Source organism: Schistocerca piceifrons, chromosome 5, assembly GCF_021461385.2.
Source record: "Schistocerca piceifrons isolate TAMUIC-IGC-003096 chromosome 5, iqSchPice1.1, whole genome shotgun sequence".
Taxonomy (NCBI): Eukaryota; Metazoa; Arthropoda; class Insecta; order Orthoptera; family Acrididae; genus Schistocerca; species Schistocerca piceifrons.
This window is the reverse complement of record NC_060142.1, coordinates 118,184,656-118,203,003: the sequence shown is the minus strand read 5'-3', so window position 1 is coordinate 118,203,003 and position 18,348 is coordinate 118,184,656. Positions and strand designations below refer to the sequence as shown.

Here is an 18,348-nt window from a genome sequence, read left to right as displayed (position 1 = left end):
CCTCTAATTTACATAATATAACCTATCAGTCTTCTCACTACAGTCGAATAGTCATTGTTGTAGCTGTTCATTATACTGTAACTTGAGTGCAAGGGTCTTACCTAGGACCAGGTACTTGAATTTGGCTGGATTGTTGTAAATAGCTACGAGATTTTATCAGCTGTAGTCACTTCTTTTGTTTTACAGGCATTTTCCTCAGTACAGGTTCCAACAGTAGCTGGACTATACCAACTATCCTACATTTTCAACGTTCAGATCTAAAGACTGTCGATCAATTTCTGACATTCACATTATCACACTTTGCTAAGAACTCATATTTGGATGCAGGGCAAAAGGTAGATTCCATATACCTAGTTTTCGGGAAGTATTTGGCACGATGCCCAATGCAGAATGTTAACAAGGGTCCGAGAATACGAATTACGTCCCCAGATATATGAGTGGCTCGAAGACTTTTTTAAGTAACAGAACCCAGTACGTTGTCCTTAGTGACAAGTGCTCCTCAGAAACAAGGGTACTGTTTGCAGTACCCCAGGAAGCACGATAGAACCAAAGTTGTTCTTCATGCATATAAATGCTCTGATGGACAGGGCGAGGAGCAGTCTGCGACTTTCCTGTCGACGCTGTAGTATACGGGAAAGTATCGTCGTTGAGTGACTGTAGAACTTAGCACTTGTATTTGGTGTGGTGAATGTCACCTTGCTCTAAACGTAGAAAAATGTAAGATAATGCAGATGGGTAGGAAAAACAATCTTATAATGCTCGAATACAGTATTAGTGATGTCCTGATTGGCACGTTAAATATGTATACGTAACGTCGCAAAGCGTCGTGAAATGGAACGAGGACGTAAGGACGATAGAAGGGAAGGCGAATGCTCGACTTCGGTTTATTGGGGGACTTCAGGAAACCGTTGCTCACCTATAATGAAGAGCGCTTATGGAACACTTGTGCGACTCATTCCTGAGTTCTGCCAGAATGTTTAGGATCCCCACCAGACCAGATTAGAGGAAGACATCAAAACAGTTCAGATGCTTACTACTGCATTTGTTACCGGCATGTTCGATCAACATGTGAGTATTATGGAGATGTTTCTGAACTCAAATAGGAAGACGACGTTCTTCTCGCGAACCACTGTTCAGAAAATTTAGAGAACAGGCATTTAAAGCTTATGCAGAATGGTTCTACTACCGCGAACGTACATTTCGCGTAAGAACCGCGAAGACAAGGTAAGAGAGAAATTATATCTCGTAGGGAGGGATATAGAAGTCGATTTTCCTTCGGTCCCTTGACGAATGGGATGGGAAAGGTAATGATTAGTAGTGGTAGAAGGTACACTCCGCCACACACACCACACGGTGGCTTACGGAATATGTATGCAGATGCAGAAGTCTACTTTATTAAAGCGTGCGGGCAATTGACAGTGATGGAGCCAAAGCTAATATTAGTAAAATTCACAACCTCTTAATACACACACCAAAAAAAGTTTTGCATTAGCCCTGTTCCCAGACCTTCTGAAGGTAGACGTTAACTGTGATATTGCATCACAGACAGAGTCCCTTTGACTGTTCAGAGATGTTACTAAACCCCCCAAAGATGTAAACAACCATACATGAGCAGCGCCTATTGGAAGGAGGGAGTCCGACAGTTGATCAGTTCCAGACATTCCACCAGGAAAGAGGTAAACGGCTCGTGTTGTCTGTCGTTCAACAAAGCCTAGACGGTCAATACCGCGGTTCAAATGGCTCTGAGCACTACGGGACTTAACTTCTGAGGTCATCAGTCCCCTAGAACTTAGAACTACTTAAACATAACCAAGGACATCACACACATCCATGCCCGAGGTAGGATTCGAACCTGCGACCGTAGCGGTCGCGCGGTTCCAGACTGAAGCGCCTAGAACCGCTCGGCCACTCCGGCCGGCTACCGCGGTTCGATGGCGTCCGTATTGTTACTTCGTGCCAGGAAGGGCTCTCATACGGGAAGTGTCCAGGCGTCTCGGAGTGAATCAAAGCGAAGTTGTTCGGACATGGAGAAGATACAGAGAGACAGGAGCTGTCGATGATATGCCCCGCTCAGGCCGCCCAGTGCAGTGGATGACCGCTACCTACGGACTATGGCTCGGAGAAATCCTGACAGCAACGCCACCATGCCTTCTGCAGCCACACGACGTCGTGTTACGACTCAAACTGTGCGCAATAGGCTGCATGATGCGCAACTTCACTCCCGACGTCCATGGCGAGGTCCATCTTTGCAACCATGCAGCGCGGTACAGAAGGGCCCAACAACATGCCGAATGGACCGCTCAGGATTGGGATCACGTTCTCTTCACCGATGAGTGTCGCATATGCCTTCAACCAGACAATCGTCGGAGACGTGTTTGGAGGCAACCCTGTCAGGCTGAACGCCTTAGACACACTGTCCAGCGAGTGCAGCAAGGTGGAGGTTCCCTGCTGTTGGGGTGGTATTATGAGGGGCCGACGTACGCCGCTGTTGCTCATGGAAGCGCCATAACGGCTGTACGATACGTGAATGCCATCCTCCGACCGATACTGCAACGGTATCGTCTGCGAGGCATTCGTCTTCATGGACGACAATTGGCGTCCCCATCGTGCACATCTTTTGAATGACTTCCTTCATAATAACGCCATGGTGCGGGGAATGGCAATTAAATCTCAATGTAGAAAGTGTAATGTGTTGCGAACACACAGAAAGAGAGATCCTTTATCATTTAGCTACAATATAGCAGGTCAGCAACTGGAAGCAGTTAATTCCATAAATTATCTGGGAGTAGGCATTAGGAGTGATTTAAAATGGAATGACCATATAAAATTAATCGTCGGTAAAGCAGATGCCAGATTGAGATTCATTGGAAGAATCGTAAGAAAATGCAGTCAGAAAACAAAGGAAGTAGGTTACAGTACACTTGTTCGCCCACTGCTTGAATACTGCTCACCGGTGTGGGATCCGTACCAGATACGGTTGATAGAAAAGATAGAGAAGATCCAACGGAGAGCAGCGCGCTTCGTTACGGGATCATTTAGTAATCGCGAAAGCGTTACGGAGATGATAGATAAACTGCAGTGGAAGACTCTGTAATAGAGACGCTCTGTAGCTCGGTACGGGCTTTTGTTGAAGTTTCGAGAACATACCTTCACCGACGAGTCAAGCAGTATATTGCTCCCTCCTACGTATATCTCGCGAAGAGACCATGAGGATAAAATCAGAGATATTAGAGCCCACACAGAGGCATACCGACAACCTTTCTTGCCACGAACAATACGAGACTGGAATAGAAGGAAGAACCGATAGAGGCACTCAAAGCACCCTCCGCACACAGCGTGAGCTGCCTTGCGGAGTGTGAATGTAGATGTAGACATCGATCGACTAGAGTGGCCAACATGTTCTACAGACATGAACCCTATCGAACATGCCTGGGATAGATTAGAAAAGGCTGTTTGCAGCAATCTGGAACACCACCTCTGAAGGTCTCGCTGTGTAGTGGTACAACATGAAATGTGTGGTTTTCATGAGCAATAAAAAAAGTGGATGTGATGTTTATGTTCATCTCTATTCCCATTTTCTGTGCAGGTTCCTGAACTTGTTGCTCATTGTCCCAATTGCATTGCCAAGCAGGGTCCCTTCCTTTTCCGAAATGAACCAGAGTGTCGTTGAAATTCAAACGCCAGCATAATTCCATTTCACTGCTTTAATTTCAAAGTTCAATTTAAGTATTCATAGCTGGCTACAATATTTAGATTACACAAGCACAAATTAAGAGTGCGAGTTTTGTTTCCGTATTTTAGCTTACCTGTGACTGCAGCTCAGCTTGGTACGTACTAAATTTTACTATTGTTAATTGTTCAGAATCATTTAATTCAAGTTCAAAGTAAAATCTCTTATTTCTAAATTGCGTAGATTCAAGAAGCTTTTGAAGTGATTGTTGAGGTAGTCCAAGACTAACCGTATTTTACTGAATTTCGATGTGCTTAAGAAAGAAAGCTTCTTATTAATTTCAGTCACTAAATTAACTTTCAGTTTTCCGGTTTTATTAATTCTTTTGCTAAATTAAGTCAGAGTGCAGCGAAAGTTATTACTTCTGACAAACTTTCAGTTTTCACACTACACGTGTCAACCTTCAGTTGCCACGCTTCTAGTGCTAATTATATGTGTAATTACCTTTCTTTTTCAGTTACTATAGTAATTGTCCTTAGGACTGGCGACCGTAATTTCCCCCAAATCTCAAATATCTAATTACCACTAGTTAATTGTTAACGTAACGGCGCACATTTACTTTCTTCATTAACTTTACCCCTTTTCAAAATTAATTTCCACCAGTTTCATTTGCATTTTTCCTTTCATTTAGATGTAACCCTTTCCTCCCTCTTTACCGACAGATTAACTTCGGTGACGATTGCTTTTTCCCAAATTTCCATTAGGTACACGCGGTTTAATTTTTCACTGTCATTAAGGTCGATAAGTGAGGGGGAGGTTACAAACTCTGTGTATATTACTCATTTTTATTTTACAACAAATAATGGTTCAAATTAATAAATGTAGCTTCATAATTGTTAACTCTAACAAACTGAATTTCACCAAACACATACTTATGGCGGCTCCTTCCACAACATTACTTGGATTTCAACTTAACAATGGGTTTGTCTGTGAAATAACCTCTTTTGCCACCAATCACGGTTCTCCCTTTTTTTCATTTTTTCTTTTTTCCTTTTTTTGCGCAGGTCGTTTCGTGATATTTTCAAGATCATTTTTCCGTGTATTGTGGCATTTATACATGATGTTTTTGATGTGTGTAGTGCTGTATTATTTTAATGCCTTTAGGCTTTCTTGTAGTCCACTTACGCAGAAACCCACACATATTAAACATCAATCATACTACCTATTCTGCTGGCTTGTGCCTCGTGTTGTTTGACGCTTTTCCTGACGTTACTGCCGCACAAATAGTTGGCACCGTTGAAACTGCACCCTCCATTCCCGGTGGTGGACTAGGTCGAGCATCGCAGCAGAGGATTATTATTTACTTGTCGCGCTCCTGGCTCGCCGACGTATAAACTGGCGAAACACTTGCCCTCTCTGCATCAGCCACACGATGGAAAGACCGACACACACACATCGAAGTCTCCGGAAATTTCATTGAGAAGCTGAAGAAATTAAAACTTGGAGCAAACGACATTTTGGTCAGCTTTAATGTTGTTTCTTTATTTACCAAAGTGCAACTCAATGATTCTCTGGAGTACATCAGTTCTCTTTTCCCGCGTGACATCACCGAGCTCTTTCACACAGGTGTCACCACGAGGTGTTACGTTTGGAATGGTACCTTCTGTGTACGAACAGCTGGAAGGGGTAGCTATGGGTAGTCCACTTAGTCCAGTAGCGACCATTTCTTCATGGAGCTTTTCGAGAAACACTCGCTGGACTTGCCGCCTTGTAATCCTAAGGTTGTAGTACAGGTAGATCGACGACATTTTGTTGTTGAGCCACGGTGAAGAAGAGCTTGGTGACTTTCTAAGTAATCTGAACGGTCCCCATGAGAACATGAAATTTACTATGGAAGCACAAAAGGAACAACAGCGACCCATTCCAGATGTACTCGTTATGAGGAATGGTGAAATCAAGGGACACAGCTTGTATCAAATACCGCACACAAAGACCGATATCTGCACGAACTGTTAAATCATCACCCGTGCCGCGAAAAGAGAAATGATTAATACGCTCGTAACGCGCGCAAGACGAATATGCGAATCGCTGCACCTGGATAGCGATCTGAGGACCAATGGGGTACGCCGCCAGGTACACAACCAGTGTCACCCAATGGAACACTCGGCGAAGTGACAATTCGGAAGAAGAGAGTTGGGTACAGCCATGCTCCCGTACATCCCCAGGGCGACGGGCAGAATCGGCTGTAGATGGCGCAATCCTGGAGTAAAGGCTATTTGCAAACCGACAAAGAAGATAATAGACTATGTCAGAGCGTCAAAGGACGAAATGGACCCACCTGCAATGTCGGGAATATATCCTGTACATATGGAAAAGTCTGTGTCAACAAGGTCGTCAAACATAAACGGTACTACAGATTCACGTGGAGAAGTCGGCAGTGGCGGAGCACGTGCTTTGTGAGACCGACCACTTAAAGAAAAATACGCCGAGACGGAAGTTCTTGCTGTGGACGGAAGCCACAGAAAGACACAAACATGACAATAGGTTTGACAAGAAAGAGGAAAACCTCAACATCCTGGATTCCCGTCATGTAGCGAGCGACCATTGCAGGTGGCAAGGGGAGAATGATCAGGCAAAAGTGACCGGTTAAGTTACATATAACCTCCGGCCCCGTGATCGACTCCAGTCCGTTACCAACAATGAAGGACGAAGCTTTGACAATGCCACTCACTCGTGGCAGCGAAACGTCAGAAAAACCATCAAACAAACTTCGGTCGAAGAGCCCGAGACAGAAGCCAACAGACAGTTTGTCAACAAGATGGCACAAAACCCTCTACAATTTTGTATCATTCACACGACCTACAGTTCAAAACAGATCATTTTCAACACACACACCCCACTAAATACCGGAGAGATTTATGTCGCCGAGAAAGACAACGAGATTGTGGTTCTCATACGTTCCATGAAACTGTATACTTTCTCCGTTTTCCTTGATACGGACCTGGAATGTCCCTATACCGCCACAGAGAAAAGTTTTGACGATAAGGAATCCTCTTGTCTGACTCCTCTTTCCATTCTGATTTTCTCACTATCCCCATGAACTCCAATGGAAGCTGTAGCACAGACGTGTACGTTCTTTACTACATTAACAGTATCAGATGCCTTCAGATCACACTGCGGAAAGAATTGGAATTTAATCCAGGTCATTTGGCGCAATTACTGCTGATCAGGTACCTTACTCCACTATCTCTCTTGTCCCCTCTGCCGTAAACACGAAGATTGTCAACAGCATGAGCCGTGTCCGGACGGTCACCCATCCAAGTACTGACCTCGCCCGACGTTGTTTAACTGTGGTGATCTGGCGGGAACCGGTTTAATCACGTCCGCAGGTCCGTTGACAGTGGAATGGCATAATCAGCGCACACAATGGGTTGAGAGGAAGCTCGAGACCGACGAAAAAGGAGCAGCAGAAACAAGATAAGTGATAAACTTAATAGCAAAATTGTTGGCCGCGAAGTGGACGAAGTGAAGGAATCGTGTTACCTTGGTAACGGATAACACATGACGGACGAAGCAAGGGCATGAAAAGCAGACTAGTACGGGCAAAGAGGGCATTCCTGGCCAAAGCAATCTGTTGTATCAAACATCTGCCTCAATTTGAGAAAGAAATGTCAAAGAATGAAACTTTTGAGAACAGCACTGCATGCAAGTGAATCGTGGGCTGCAGGGAAACCGGGAAAGAAGAGAATTGAAGAGTTTGAACTGTGGTGCTAAATCGTAACGTGGAAAATTACGTATACTGGTAAGTTAAGAAATGAACATGTGGGGGACAATAACAAGAAGAAAGGACAGGATGTGATTCGTAATGTTTTCTCAGCGTAGTGTTCCATGAGGTTTCGGACTTGCAACCGAATGACGTCAGTAACTGGCTACGATATTTCGGCTGAGAAACATTTAGCCGTCTTGAGGTGAGTTTTGCACTGGAGGCTGGCAGTGCATGTCGCAGACCCTTTACTGAAAATTGTTGGGTGCCGAGTGCGAACAGGTTTTCGCTGAATGACTGCCCTCTGCCGAGTTCAGCACCCTCTGTCGCATATTGTGCCGTCTGAGGTGCGGGCACATTCGGAACTGTGATGTAGCACACACGCCTTCTGTCCAACTCTGGGCCTGCGGAGTTAAAATTCAGTTGTCAAAATAGTGAAATTAATTATTGCTGGACGTGTCATTAGGAGTAGGTTGCTGTCGTTCTCAACACATCAGAGACATCACCAGGTCACAAGCCTTATCTAGTTGAGAGCCGCTGTTGGTAAGATCTTGTGCCGAAAGTATTTCCACAGTTTCGTTAGTAACTCAGTCCTTGGGGGTTGCACCCCTCTACCATCCTCCACACCTACAAATCCTTAATCCATCCCATCCTCTGTTATTCCAGTCCCACCTGGATATCTGCCCCCCCCCCCCAAATTCTTTAAGTCCCACCAGATCCTTGAGTGTTATGCACTCCGCCTCGCCTTCCGTATACACCTCCTGTCCCCCACACGGATCCTCTATGACCTCATTCCTTTCCCCCATCTGCTCCTCTTCCTCGAACATATCCACATACTCTACACCTCCCGCCGCCTTGATCCCCCTCACCCCCTGGTTGCTCCTCTCCTCTCCTGTCCCTGCCCCCTGCCATGCCTTCACTGTGGTGTCCCCCCTACCCTTCATCTCTACACCCTTCATTTCCTTTCCCAAGGTGGCTTCCACCAACTCCCCTTCCCAGATGATGCTCCCTCTCCCTCCATTTATCCCTCCTCTGATCCTTACACCCCCCTCCTTTTCTCCGTCCTTTTCCCTGGGCTCCCTCTTCCCCCTCCCCCCTTCCATCCTGTTTTCTCCCCGCCTCTCCCTACCTCCTGTCTCCCCCCCCCCCCCGAGTCCTTTTGTATTCCCCTCATCTGCCTTCCTCACTCCCTGTCGCGTCTGCCCAGCACCCCCACCCCTCTTATGGGTCGTCATCCTCCATCACCTCCTTCCCCCCCTCCCTGTTTTTCCTCTCCTTGCCCCACTTTTATTTTCCCATCATCTGTCCAGTTTCCCACCACCTGCTCTCGGCTGTGGTATGTCATATTTGCCAACTTTTTAGTGCAGTGTTCAAGTGAATGTTCAGTGTTGTTTCGTCTTTCCAAAGTGTTGCGAACAGAAACCATGCTGTCGCTGGGTGTGACTTTTATGTATTTTACGAAGAGAAAACAGACTGTCGCCATGTTTTTTTTAATTGTCTGTCTATTATTTTACCTGTCTGCTTCATACGTATTTTATTAGCATCATCATCCCTTTGTTATATGTTTTAAGTTCCACGATTGTTTCGCCATGTTACCATTTAAGTCTCCGATTTTATCGCCTGTTTTTATTTTTTATTATCTTCATCTTTTTTAAACAAAGTCTGTAGGCTGAAGAGCGGCATACTAACCTGCTGCCAGCCCGCCCCCTTCGGGGGGGAATCGAAACTCACTAAAGGAAAAAAAAACAATAACTCAGTCCCAGAAGGAGCTTGTTTTGGTCAACATTTCCATAACAGAATAATACGTACAACGTCCTATGGAAATAAAATGTTCGACTGTGATTTACAGTCTGGCAAGTGTGGCGATCACGTACCAAGCACATTTCACGAACTGTAGGTGTAGTTTCACTACCGGTGGGTTTGCCGCCTGGTAAACAGTGACCCCAGCCTTTCGCAAACCGAAATCGTCCTTTGCCGAACCGAGAAGGGCGCCGGGTTCCTAAAGGCGACAGGAAGATCACTTGGACGTAGTGTTTCTTTACGTGTCTACCTAATTTACAAGAAATGTCGCCCTCTTATGGAGGCAACGCCATCGTCCTGCTTATGCCTCTTTAAAGCTATTCAAATTGTGCCGTGCGCCCGTGTTTAATTTCGCGTGCGGATTTGGAAATCCCTCTGGCCGCAAGAGCGCATAGAGCGTTACTATCGTCGGTAGAGGGCAGGTCGGAGGCGAAGGTACACTACTGCCCATTAATATTGATACACCAAGAAGAAATGCAGATGATAAACGGATATTCATTTCACAAATATATTATACTAGAACTGACATGTGATTACATTTTCACGCAGTTTGGGTGCATAGATCCTGAGAAATCAGTACCCAGAACAACCACCTCTGGCCGTAATAACGGCCTCGATACGCCTCGGCATTGAGTCAGAGCTTGGATGGCGTGTACAGGTACAGCTGCCCATGCAGCTTCAACACGATACCACAGTTCATCAAGAGTAGTGACTGGCGTGTTGTGACGAGCCAGTTGCTCGGCCACCATTGACCACACATTTTCAATTGGTGAGAGATATGGAGAATGTGCTGGCCATGGCAGCAGTCGAACATTTTCTCTATCCAGAAAGGCCCGTACAGGACCTCCAACATGCGGCCGTACATTATCCTGCTGAAATGTAGGGTTTCGGAGGCATAGAATGAGGGTAGAGCCACGGATCGTAACACATCTGAAATGTAACGTCCAATGTTCAAAGTGCCGTCAATGTGAACAAGAGGTGACCGAGACGCGTAACCGATGGCACCCCATACCATCACGCCGGGTGATACGCCAGCATGGCGATGACGAATACACGCTTCCAATGTGCGTTCACCGCGATGTCGCCAAACACTGATGCGAACCCACCGATTCCATATTCCGGTAACAGTCATTGGATCCTCACCAACGCGGGCAGCAATGTCGCGATACGATAAACCGCAATCGCGATAGGCTACAATCCGACCTTTATCAAAGTCGGAAACGTGATGGTACGCATTTCTCCTCCTTACACGAGGAATCACAACAACGTTTCACCAGGCAACGCCGGTCAACAGCTGTTTGTGTATGAGAAATCGGTTGGAAACTTTCCGCATGTCAGCACGTTGTAGGTGTCGCCACCGGCGCCAACTTTGTGTGAATGCTCTGAAAAGCTAATCATTTGCATATCGCAGCATCTTCTTCCTGTCGGTTAAATTTCGCGTCTGTAGCACGTCATCTTCGTGGTATAGCAATTTTAATGGCCAGTAGTGTAGTTAAGGGCTGCGGAGACCTCGAAAAAATGGGGAGTGTGACGCGAGTGGCGACGGGCGCGAGTGAGTCGGCGTGTTGTGGCCAAGCGTCTGCCGTGGCCCATTGGCAGGAGTGGTGCCTTTGCTCACTGTTGGTTTGGCCAGATGGCGCTATGGTTGGCCCACTAGATGGCGCTGCCATAGGTCAAACGGATATCAACAGCGTTTTTTTTAAAATAGGAACCTCAATTTTTTATTAGATATTCGAGTAGTACGTCAAGAAATATGAATGTTTTAGTTGGACCACTTTTTTCGCTTTGTGATAGATGGCGCTGTAATAGTCGCAAACATTTGACTCACAATTTGAGACGAACAGTTAATAACAGGTACGTTTTTTAAATTAAAATACAGAACGTAGGTACCATTGAACATTTTATTTCGGTTGTTCCAATGTGATACATGTACCTTTGTCAACTTATCATTTCTGAGAACACATGCTCTTATAGCGTGATTACCTGTAAATTACAAATTAATGCAATAAATGCTCAAAATTATGTCTGTCAACCTCAATGCATTTGGCAATGCGTGTAACGACATTCCTCTCAAGAGCGAGTAGTTCACCTTCCGTAATGTTCGCACATTCTTTGACAATGCGCTGACGCATGTTGTCAGGCATTGTCGATGGATCACGAAAGCAAATGTCCTTCAACTTTCCCCACAGAAAGAAATCCGGGGACGTCAGATCCGGTGAACGTGTGGGTCATGGTATGGTGCTTCGACGACCAATCCACCTGTCATGAAATATGCTATTCAATACCGCTTCAACCGCACGGAGCTATGTGCCAGACATCCATCATGTTGGAAGTACATCGCCATTCTGTCATGCAGTGAAACATCTTGTCGTAACATCGATAGAATATTACGTAGGAAATCAGCATACTTTGCACCATAGATAAAATGGGGGGCCAATTACCCTTGCTCCCATAATGCCGCGCCGGCCGCGGTGGTCTAGCGGTTCTAGGCGCTCAGTCCGGAACCACGCGACTGCTACGGTCGCAGGTTCGAATCCTGCCTCGGGCATGGATGTGTGTGATGTCCTTAGGTTAGTTAGGTTTAAGTAGTTCTAAGTTCTAGGGGACTGATGACCACAGATGTTAAGTCCCATAGTGCTCAGAGCCATTTCAATTTGAACCATAATGCCGCACCATTCATTAACCCGCCAAGTTCGCTGATGTGCCACTTGTCGCAGCCATCGTGGATTTTCAGTTGCCCAATACTGCATATTACGCCGGTTTACGTTACCGCTGTTGGTGAATGATACTTCGTCGCTACATAGAACGCGTGCAAAAAATCTGTCATCGTCCCGTAATTTCTCTTGTTCCCAGTAGCAGAACAGTACACGCAGTACAAAATCGTCGCCATGCAATTCCTGGTGCATAGAAATATGGTATGAGTGCAGTCGATGTTGATGTAGCATTCTAACACCGACGTTTTTGAGATTCTCGATTTTCGCGCAGTTTGTTTGCTACTGATGTGCAGACAAGCCGCGACAGCAGCTCAAACACCTACTTGGGCATCATCATTTGTTCACATGTGGCTGAACACTTCCTGATTCGTTAAATAACGTAACTATCCGGCGAACGGTCCGGACACTTGGATGATGTCGTCCAGGATACCGAGCAGAATACATAGCAAACAACCGTTGGGCACTTTGATCACAATAGCCATACATCAACAAAATATCGACCTTTTCCGCAATTCGTAAATGGTCCATTTTAACACGGGTAATGTATCACGAAGCAAATACCGTCCGCACTGGTGGAATGTTACGTGATACCACGTACTTATACGTTTGTGACTATTACAGCGCCATCTATCACAAAGCGCAAAAAGTGGTCCAACTAAAACATTCATATTTCTTTACGTACTACTCGAATATGTAATAAAAACTGGGGGTTCCTATTTAAAAAAAACGCTGTTGATATCCGTTTTACGTATGGCAGCGCCATCTAGCGGGCCGACCATAGCACCATCTGGTGTCCCCTTTCAAGCTAGACGAGTTTCGTTCTTTGTAGTTTTTTCATTTGATGCTTATTTCGTGAGATATTTGGCCCGGTCACTATCAGTGGACCACCCTGTATATTGAAACACGTATGTGTTCAGTGTATTCATTAACAGCGATGGCGAGGCATGACAGAATCTCTGACCAGAGAGTTATTTATCGTGGCTAGTCTGCGCTTGACCGCGCGAGAGTTCAGTTGCAAGTAGTCACTTGCGAGCCGGCAGAGCGAGTAGACAGTTGGTTCAGTTGCGAGTTGGACTCAGTGGAGTCAGCAGTTGCGAGTTGCGAGCCGGCAGAGCGAGTAGGCAGTTGCAGTTGTGAGATGGACTCAGTCGGTAGTTGTGTGTGAGGAGTAGGCGGGTGTCGACATGGGTCTCTGGTCACGGTTCTGGACGAGGTATATTGTTATCGAAGGTAATGAAGCAGCATTGCGTTCAGCTAATGTTAATTGTAATTAATTTGTTCAAGAATTGCCCCAATAATAATTTTTCTTTTAAAGTAACTGTTTTAAACAAAAAAGATTCATTTCAAGTTAAATAATATTTCCTATGCATTCCCTCCAAGAATCAAAATTAAATGTGGGCCAGCATTGCACTGAGCTGTGCCGAAAAATAAGAGCAGATATAGATGCAGTTTACTGAGGTAAGAATTTTGGTTTTTGTGTTCAGGTTTAATTATTGCACAGGGCCGAAGGTCAGCGCAGCTGGCCTTATAAAATTTATCAGGTTCATGTTAACGTTAATTTTGTGGGGACTTAACATTTTTGCACATTTTTATTATCCTTGAGTTTTATTATTGTGGGAAACTAACATTGGCACTATTTGCATTTTTATTCAATTATTGTCTTTTAAAATTTTCACGGGGAGGTTACACTTAGCTCATTTTTAATTATGCAGTTTTGTGGGAGGATAAAATTTCACTAATATTGACTTTCAATTATCACGGGGAGGTTACAATATACATGTGTTATTTATGAAGGTTTTGCCTGGTACTACTTGATTCAGTTCAGTCAGTGTGTGTGGGTTTGTGGCTGTCACTATTTCAAACTGATTTAAGAATGTATAGGTATGTAATGCAGATGATTTACGAATAGTACTTTATGGTCAGTGAAAATTGTTTAATCTGTCTACCTTATTTCTGAGGCATGGCTATAGTTATCTGTTGGTTACTATCACGAGCTCGAGCTCTTTACTAAATTGTTTGCAACTACAAAAAAAAATCAGAAAGCAAAATTTTATGCCTCAGTAGTCAAGTCAAACTTTCCTGCATAACGTTCGTACCTTTCTGCATTTTTAGTATGTTTAATTTTCACTAAATAATTAAGGACTTTTCTCTGTGTTGCAGGATAGGTGATTGTGTCTCTTGTTTGTCGTCTAGTTAAAGATGCCTGCTTAGCATGATTGAAATTTTTAATGAAGGTATCAAGTACTGTGGTAGTGGTAACCGCCGACCTATGTTAGTAGAGGAGCAGGAATTACTGCTACTGGCGTTGTTTCTGCCACCGCCTCTACCATCACAAATTTGAACCAAATTTGCCGGTCATTCTGGCTGCTTCGAAGGCAATGGCGTTTTGATCAACACTGGCAGTAGCCGATCGTTGATATTTGTGGCATATTCATTTGATCATATGTTTTGCTACATTTGATATTCTGTACTAAAAGGTAGTGATTTGATACTGTTGCCGTTTTGAGGTGTTTGTTATCAGTTGTGTTACTGAAATTTAGTCTTCTCAGTTCTTGCGGCACTTTGTCAATATTAATATTGGATTTTTGCTTTTTAAAAATAAATTCATTAGTGTTTTTAGAAACGTTAGCAAATTCATAATGGCACATTGTCTTTCCACTTAACACCAGCTGCCTCCCACATTTCACTAATTTGATGAGAAGAACATCCATCGTTTTTAAACACAGATGTTGCAGCCTCTTTGCAAGGTCGCCTCTGTCACACACAATACGTGCCATGTACCCGCAGTCTGTGAAGGGTGGTGTCAGCTAGACGCGTGCAAATATAAGTCCGTATGTGTAGGCTTGGGCTAAACATAATGCCCTAGTGACCCATCCCCTTTCCGACTGACTAAGGCGTCTAGAAACGAAGGTAGCCATCTTTCTCCGTAAACTGGATATTCTCGTCGATAGAATCTAGATGTTGCAGAAATCGTGACCTCTTTAGCAGACCAACGAAAAAATTTGAAATTTTCGCTTGCAACTTACAACTCATTTGTTATAAGACCACAATTAAAACTCCGCCCGAACAGGCCACGGAGGCCCAATTGTGCCGACCGACCGCCGTGTCATCCTCAGTCCACAGGCGTCACTGGATGCGTGTATGGAGAGGCATGTGGTCAGCACACTGCTCTCCCGGCCGCATGTCAGTTTACGAGACCGGAGCCGCTACTCCTCAATCAAGTAGCTCCTCATTTTGCCTCACAAGTGCTGAGTGCACCTCGCTTGCCAACAACACTCTGCAGACCCGATGGTCACCTATCCAAGTGCTAGCCCAGCCCGACAGCGCTTAACTTCGGAGATCCGACGGGAACCGGTGTTATCACTGCGGCAAGGCCGTTGGCTTGTTATCGGACCAGTATTCCATAAAGCAAACTGATACGGAAACCCTTCTCCATCGTTCCTGATACTGTCGTCAGCACGGAAACAACGCGAGCCCCGTGTGTTCAGTTAACACGTTCTACGTCGTCATGTGACCTGCCTACTCGGCTCACCTGCGTGGAGGATCCTCCGTCGGAGGCGGTGGCAGCGGCGGCTCCTGGATCGAGCCTCGTGGCTGTCGCCTGCAGTCGCTAGGCGGCTCGTGCGCCTCCACTGAAACACAAAAAACACATATTTCTCTCACGTACGCCTTCGAACCGTGAATTTACTTTCAAAACCTTTTCTTAAGAATTTACTTTATTTACTAACGATTCATCAAGAACATTAACACATTTAATCACACTATGTGAGCGAGGAAGTAGTTGCCAGTGGGTAACTGATGAAATTTCAACAAATGGAAATTTTATTCCTAAAAACCCTGTTTTTTTTTAAAAAAAGAACAGATTTAAAAATTATAATTAGAGAGCACCCTCTAAATATCAAGTTACAATTTATTCAGAGACGGAATTTTTTTTTTTTTTTTTTTTTTTTTTTTTTTTTTTTTTTTTTTTGACAGTATGAGCTTTTGGGCTGAGAACCTTGCCGCTCCCTTTTGACACGGCCGTAGTCACGACCGCTCACAAAACCTCTGAAAGATTACACTGGTGCAAATCTGCAACACACCTGATAACTTTAAACTAAAAATTTTAACAACTCACACAAACACATAAACTATGCACCCCATAGGAGGGATGGAAATGGTACAAAACACTCACATAAAAAAAAAATTACTTGCCACCGAAAGTGCAACTTGCTTTTAAAAGAAAACACTTCTGGTGGAAGGGTGGCAACTTTATATACTAAAATGACCATTTAAATAAAAACCCATGAAATACAGTCTTATATAAAATGTACAAAAATGCTCTACATTATACATATACCGCCTCTCAAGATGATAGGCAAGATAAAAACATTTTTCAGGAATTCGGCCTTTACACCTTAAGCAGTAAATTCGTTAACACCAAATCCGACAAACATGACAGAGGCAGCTATTAACGTAAGGCAGACCGACAGACAGACACTAACTGCCTAACAAATGCGGACGGGAGACAGACGAGCAAGATGGGGACGAGTGACTGACCAAGAAAACAAGTAGAATTTAACAAGTAAATGAAACAACATGTCACGAATCACTTAATTTCTAAAAACTGCAATGTCTGGCGAAGGCCTGGCGCAGCACCCCCCAAAACGCTCTCCCGAACCGTCCGCTGACTACAGATTCAACGGACGCAAGAAGGCGCGCCGATCTCCCGCCTCACGGCGTCGCAGCTCGCACCGGCCAGACCGATGTCGTGGGTTGACTCCTGTTGCTCTCGTGTTGGCCACGAAGCCACTACCCCTCGCTATACGGCGCGGCCCACTGGACTGACGTGGCGACCTCACATGCGCCGACGCTCAAGGCGGACAAGTCATCTTGTGTCCCAGTGCGCGACCGACCAACCGATCGATCCAACCGCCAATGACCATTGCCTGAACAAACTCGAGCAGACTGGCGGCCTAACACATATAGCACTCCGGACGACAGACACACTGACTGCCCCACACTTACCCGGCTGACCAACTGATCAGACTCGCCGAGACTGACATACTGACCCCCTGCTGAGCTCATAGCGCCCCTTAAATGCACGTGAACAGGCAACTTTTCCCCTTTCCCACCAGAGGGAGACACCAAAGCTGTGACTGCCACAGCGGCGCCACCGCCAGAAACGGAGGGCGACTGCTTCACACTACACGCTGCGGCGCGCTCTTCAAAACAGCAAATTTCGCCACGGCTCAGCCTTATCTCATTCACATCCATCCATAGCTTTTACGCAAAGGGCATCCGTCCGTTTTGTGATATCTTTTTGTGATACCTCTATACCTCTTCTCCATACACTGAGAAGACAAATATCATGGGATACCTCCCAATATCATGTCGGACCTCCTTTTGCACACACATGACTCTAAGCACTATGGGACTTAACATCTGAGGTCATCAGTCCTCTAGACTTAGAACCACTTAAATCTAACTAACCTAAGGACATCACACACATCCATGCCCTAGGCAGGATTCGAACTTGCGACCGTAGCAGCAGCGCGGTTCCAAACTGAAGCGCGTAGAACCGCTCGGCCACAGCGGCCGGCACTCCTTTTGCCAGGTGCAATGCAGCATCTGGACGTGGCATGGACTCAACAAGTCGTTGGAAGTCCCCTGCAGAAACATTGACCCATGCTTTTCCTATACCCATCCACAGTTGCGAAAGTGTTGCCAGTGCAAGAGTTTGTGCACGAACTGGCCTTTCGATTACGTCTCATAAGTGTTCAATGCGTCTCACGTCGGGATATCTGGGAGCCCAAGACATTGGCTCCAATTGTCCGGGATATTCTTCAAACCAATCATGAACAACTGTTGCCCGGTGACATGGCGCACTGTCATCGTGAACGTCTAGTCAATGAATGGCTGCAAATGGTCTCCAACCTTTCTAGTCAATGATCAGAGGATTCACTCCATTCCACGTAAACACATCCCAAACCGTTATGGAGCCACCACCAGCTTCCTTCTCACGTCGGGCTATCGGATGACCAAGTCATTCGTTCCAATTGTCCAGGACGTTCTTCAAACCAATCACGAACAATTGTTGCCCGGTGAAATGGCGCACTGTCAGCGTGAACATCGAGTCCATGAATGGCTGCAAAAGGTCTCCATTCTTTCTAGTCAATGATCAGAGGATTCATTCCATTCCACGTAAACACATCCCACACTATTATGGAGCCACCAGCAGCTTGCACAGTGCCTTGTTGGCATTGTTGCCAACTTGGGTCCATGGCTTTGTGGGGACTGCGCCAGACTCCAACCGTATTATCAGCTCTTACCAACTGAAATCGGCACTCGTCCGACCAGGCCACGGTTTTCTAATCGCCTCTGTTTCAACCAATGTGATCACGAATCCAGCAGTGCCACTG

General features: G+C 45.4%; 1 protein-coding gene across 1 annotated transcript in view; it reads right to left on the bottom strand.

Moving 5' to 3' along the window:
* LOC124798783 (sodium/hydrogen exchanger 9B2-like) overlaps nucleotides 1-18,348 on the bottom strand; it is a 139,994-nt gene that overhangs the window by 88,914 nt on the left and 32,732 nt on the right. The window contains exon 3 of the mRNA XM_047262313.1: nucleotides 15,480-15,579. Coding sequence (XP_047118269.1) covers nucleotides 15,480-15,579 — 100 coding nt within the window. The remainder of the gene's footprint in view (nucleotides 1-15,479; nucleotides 15,580-18,348) is intronic.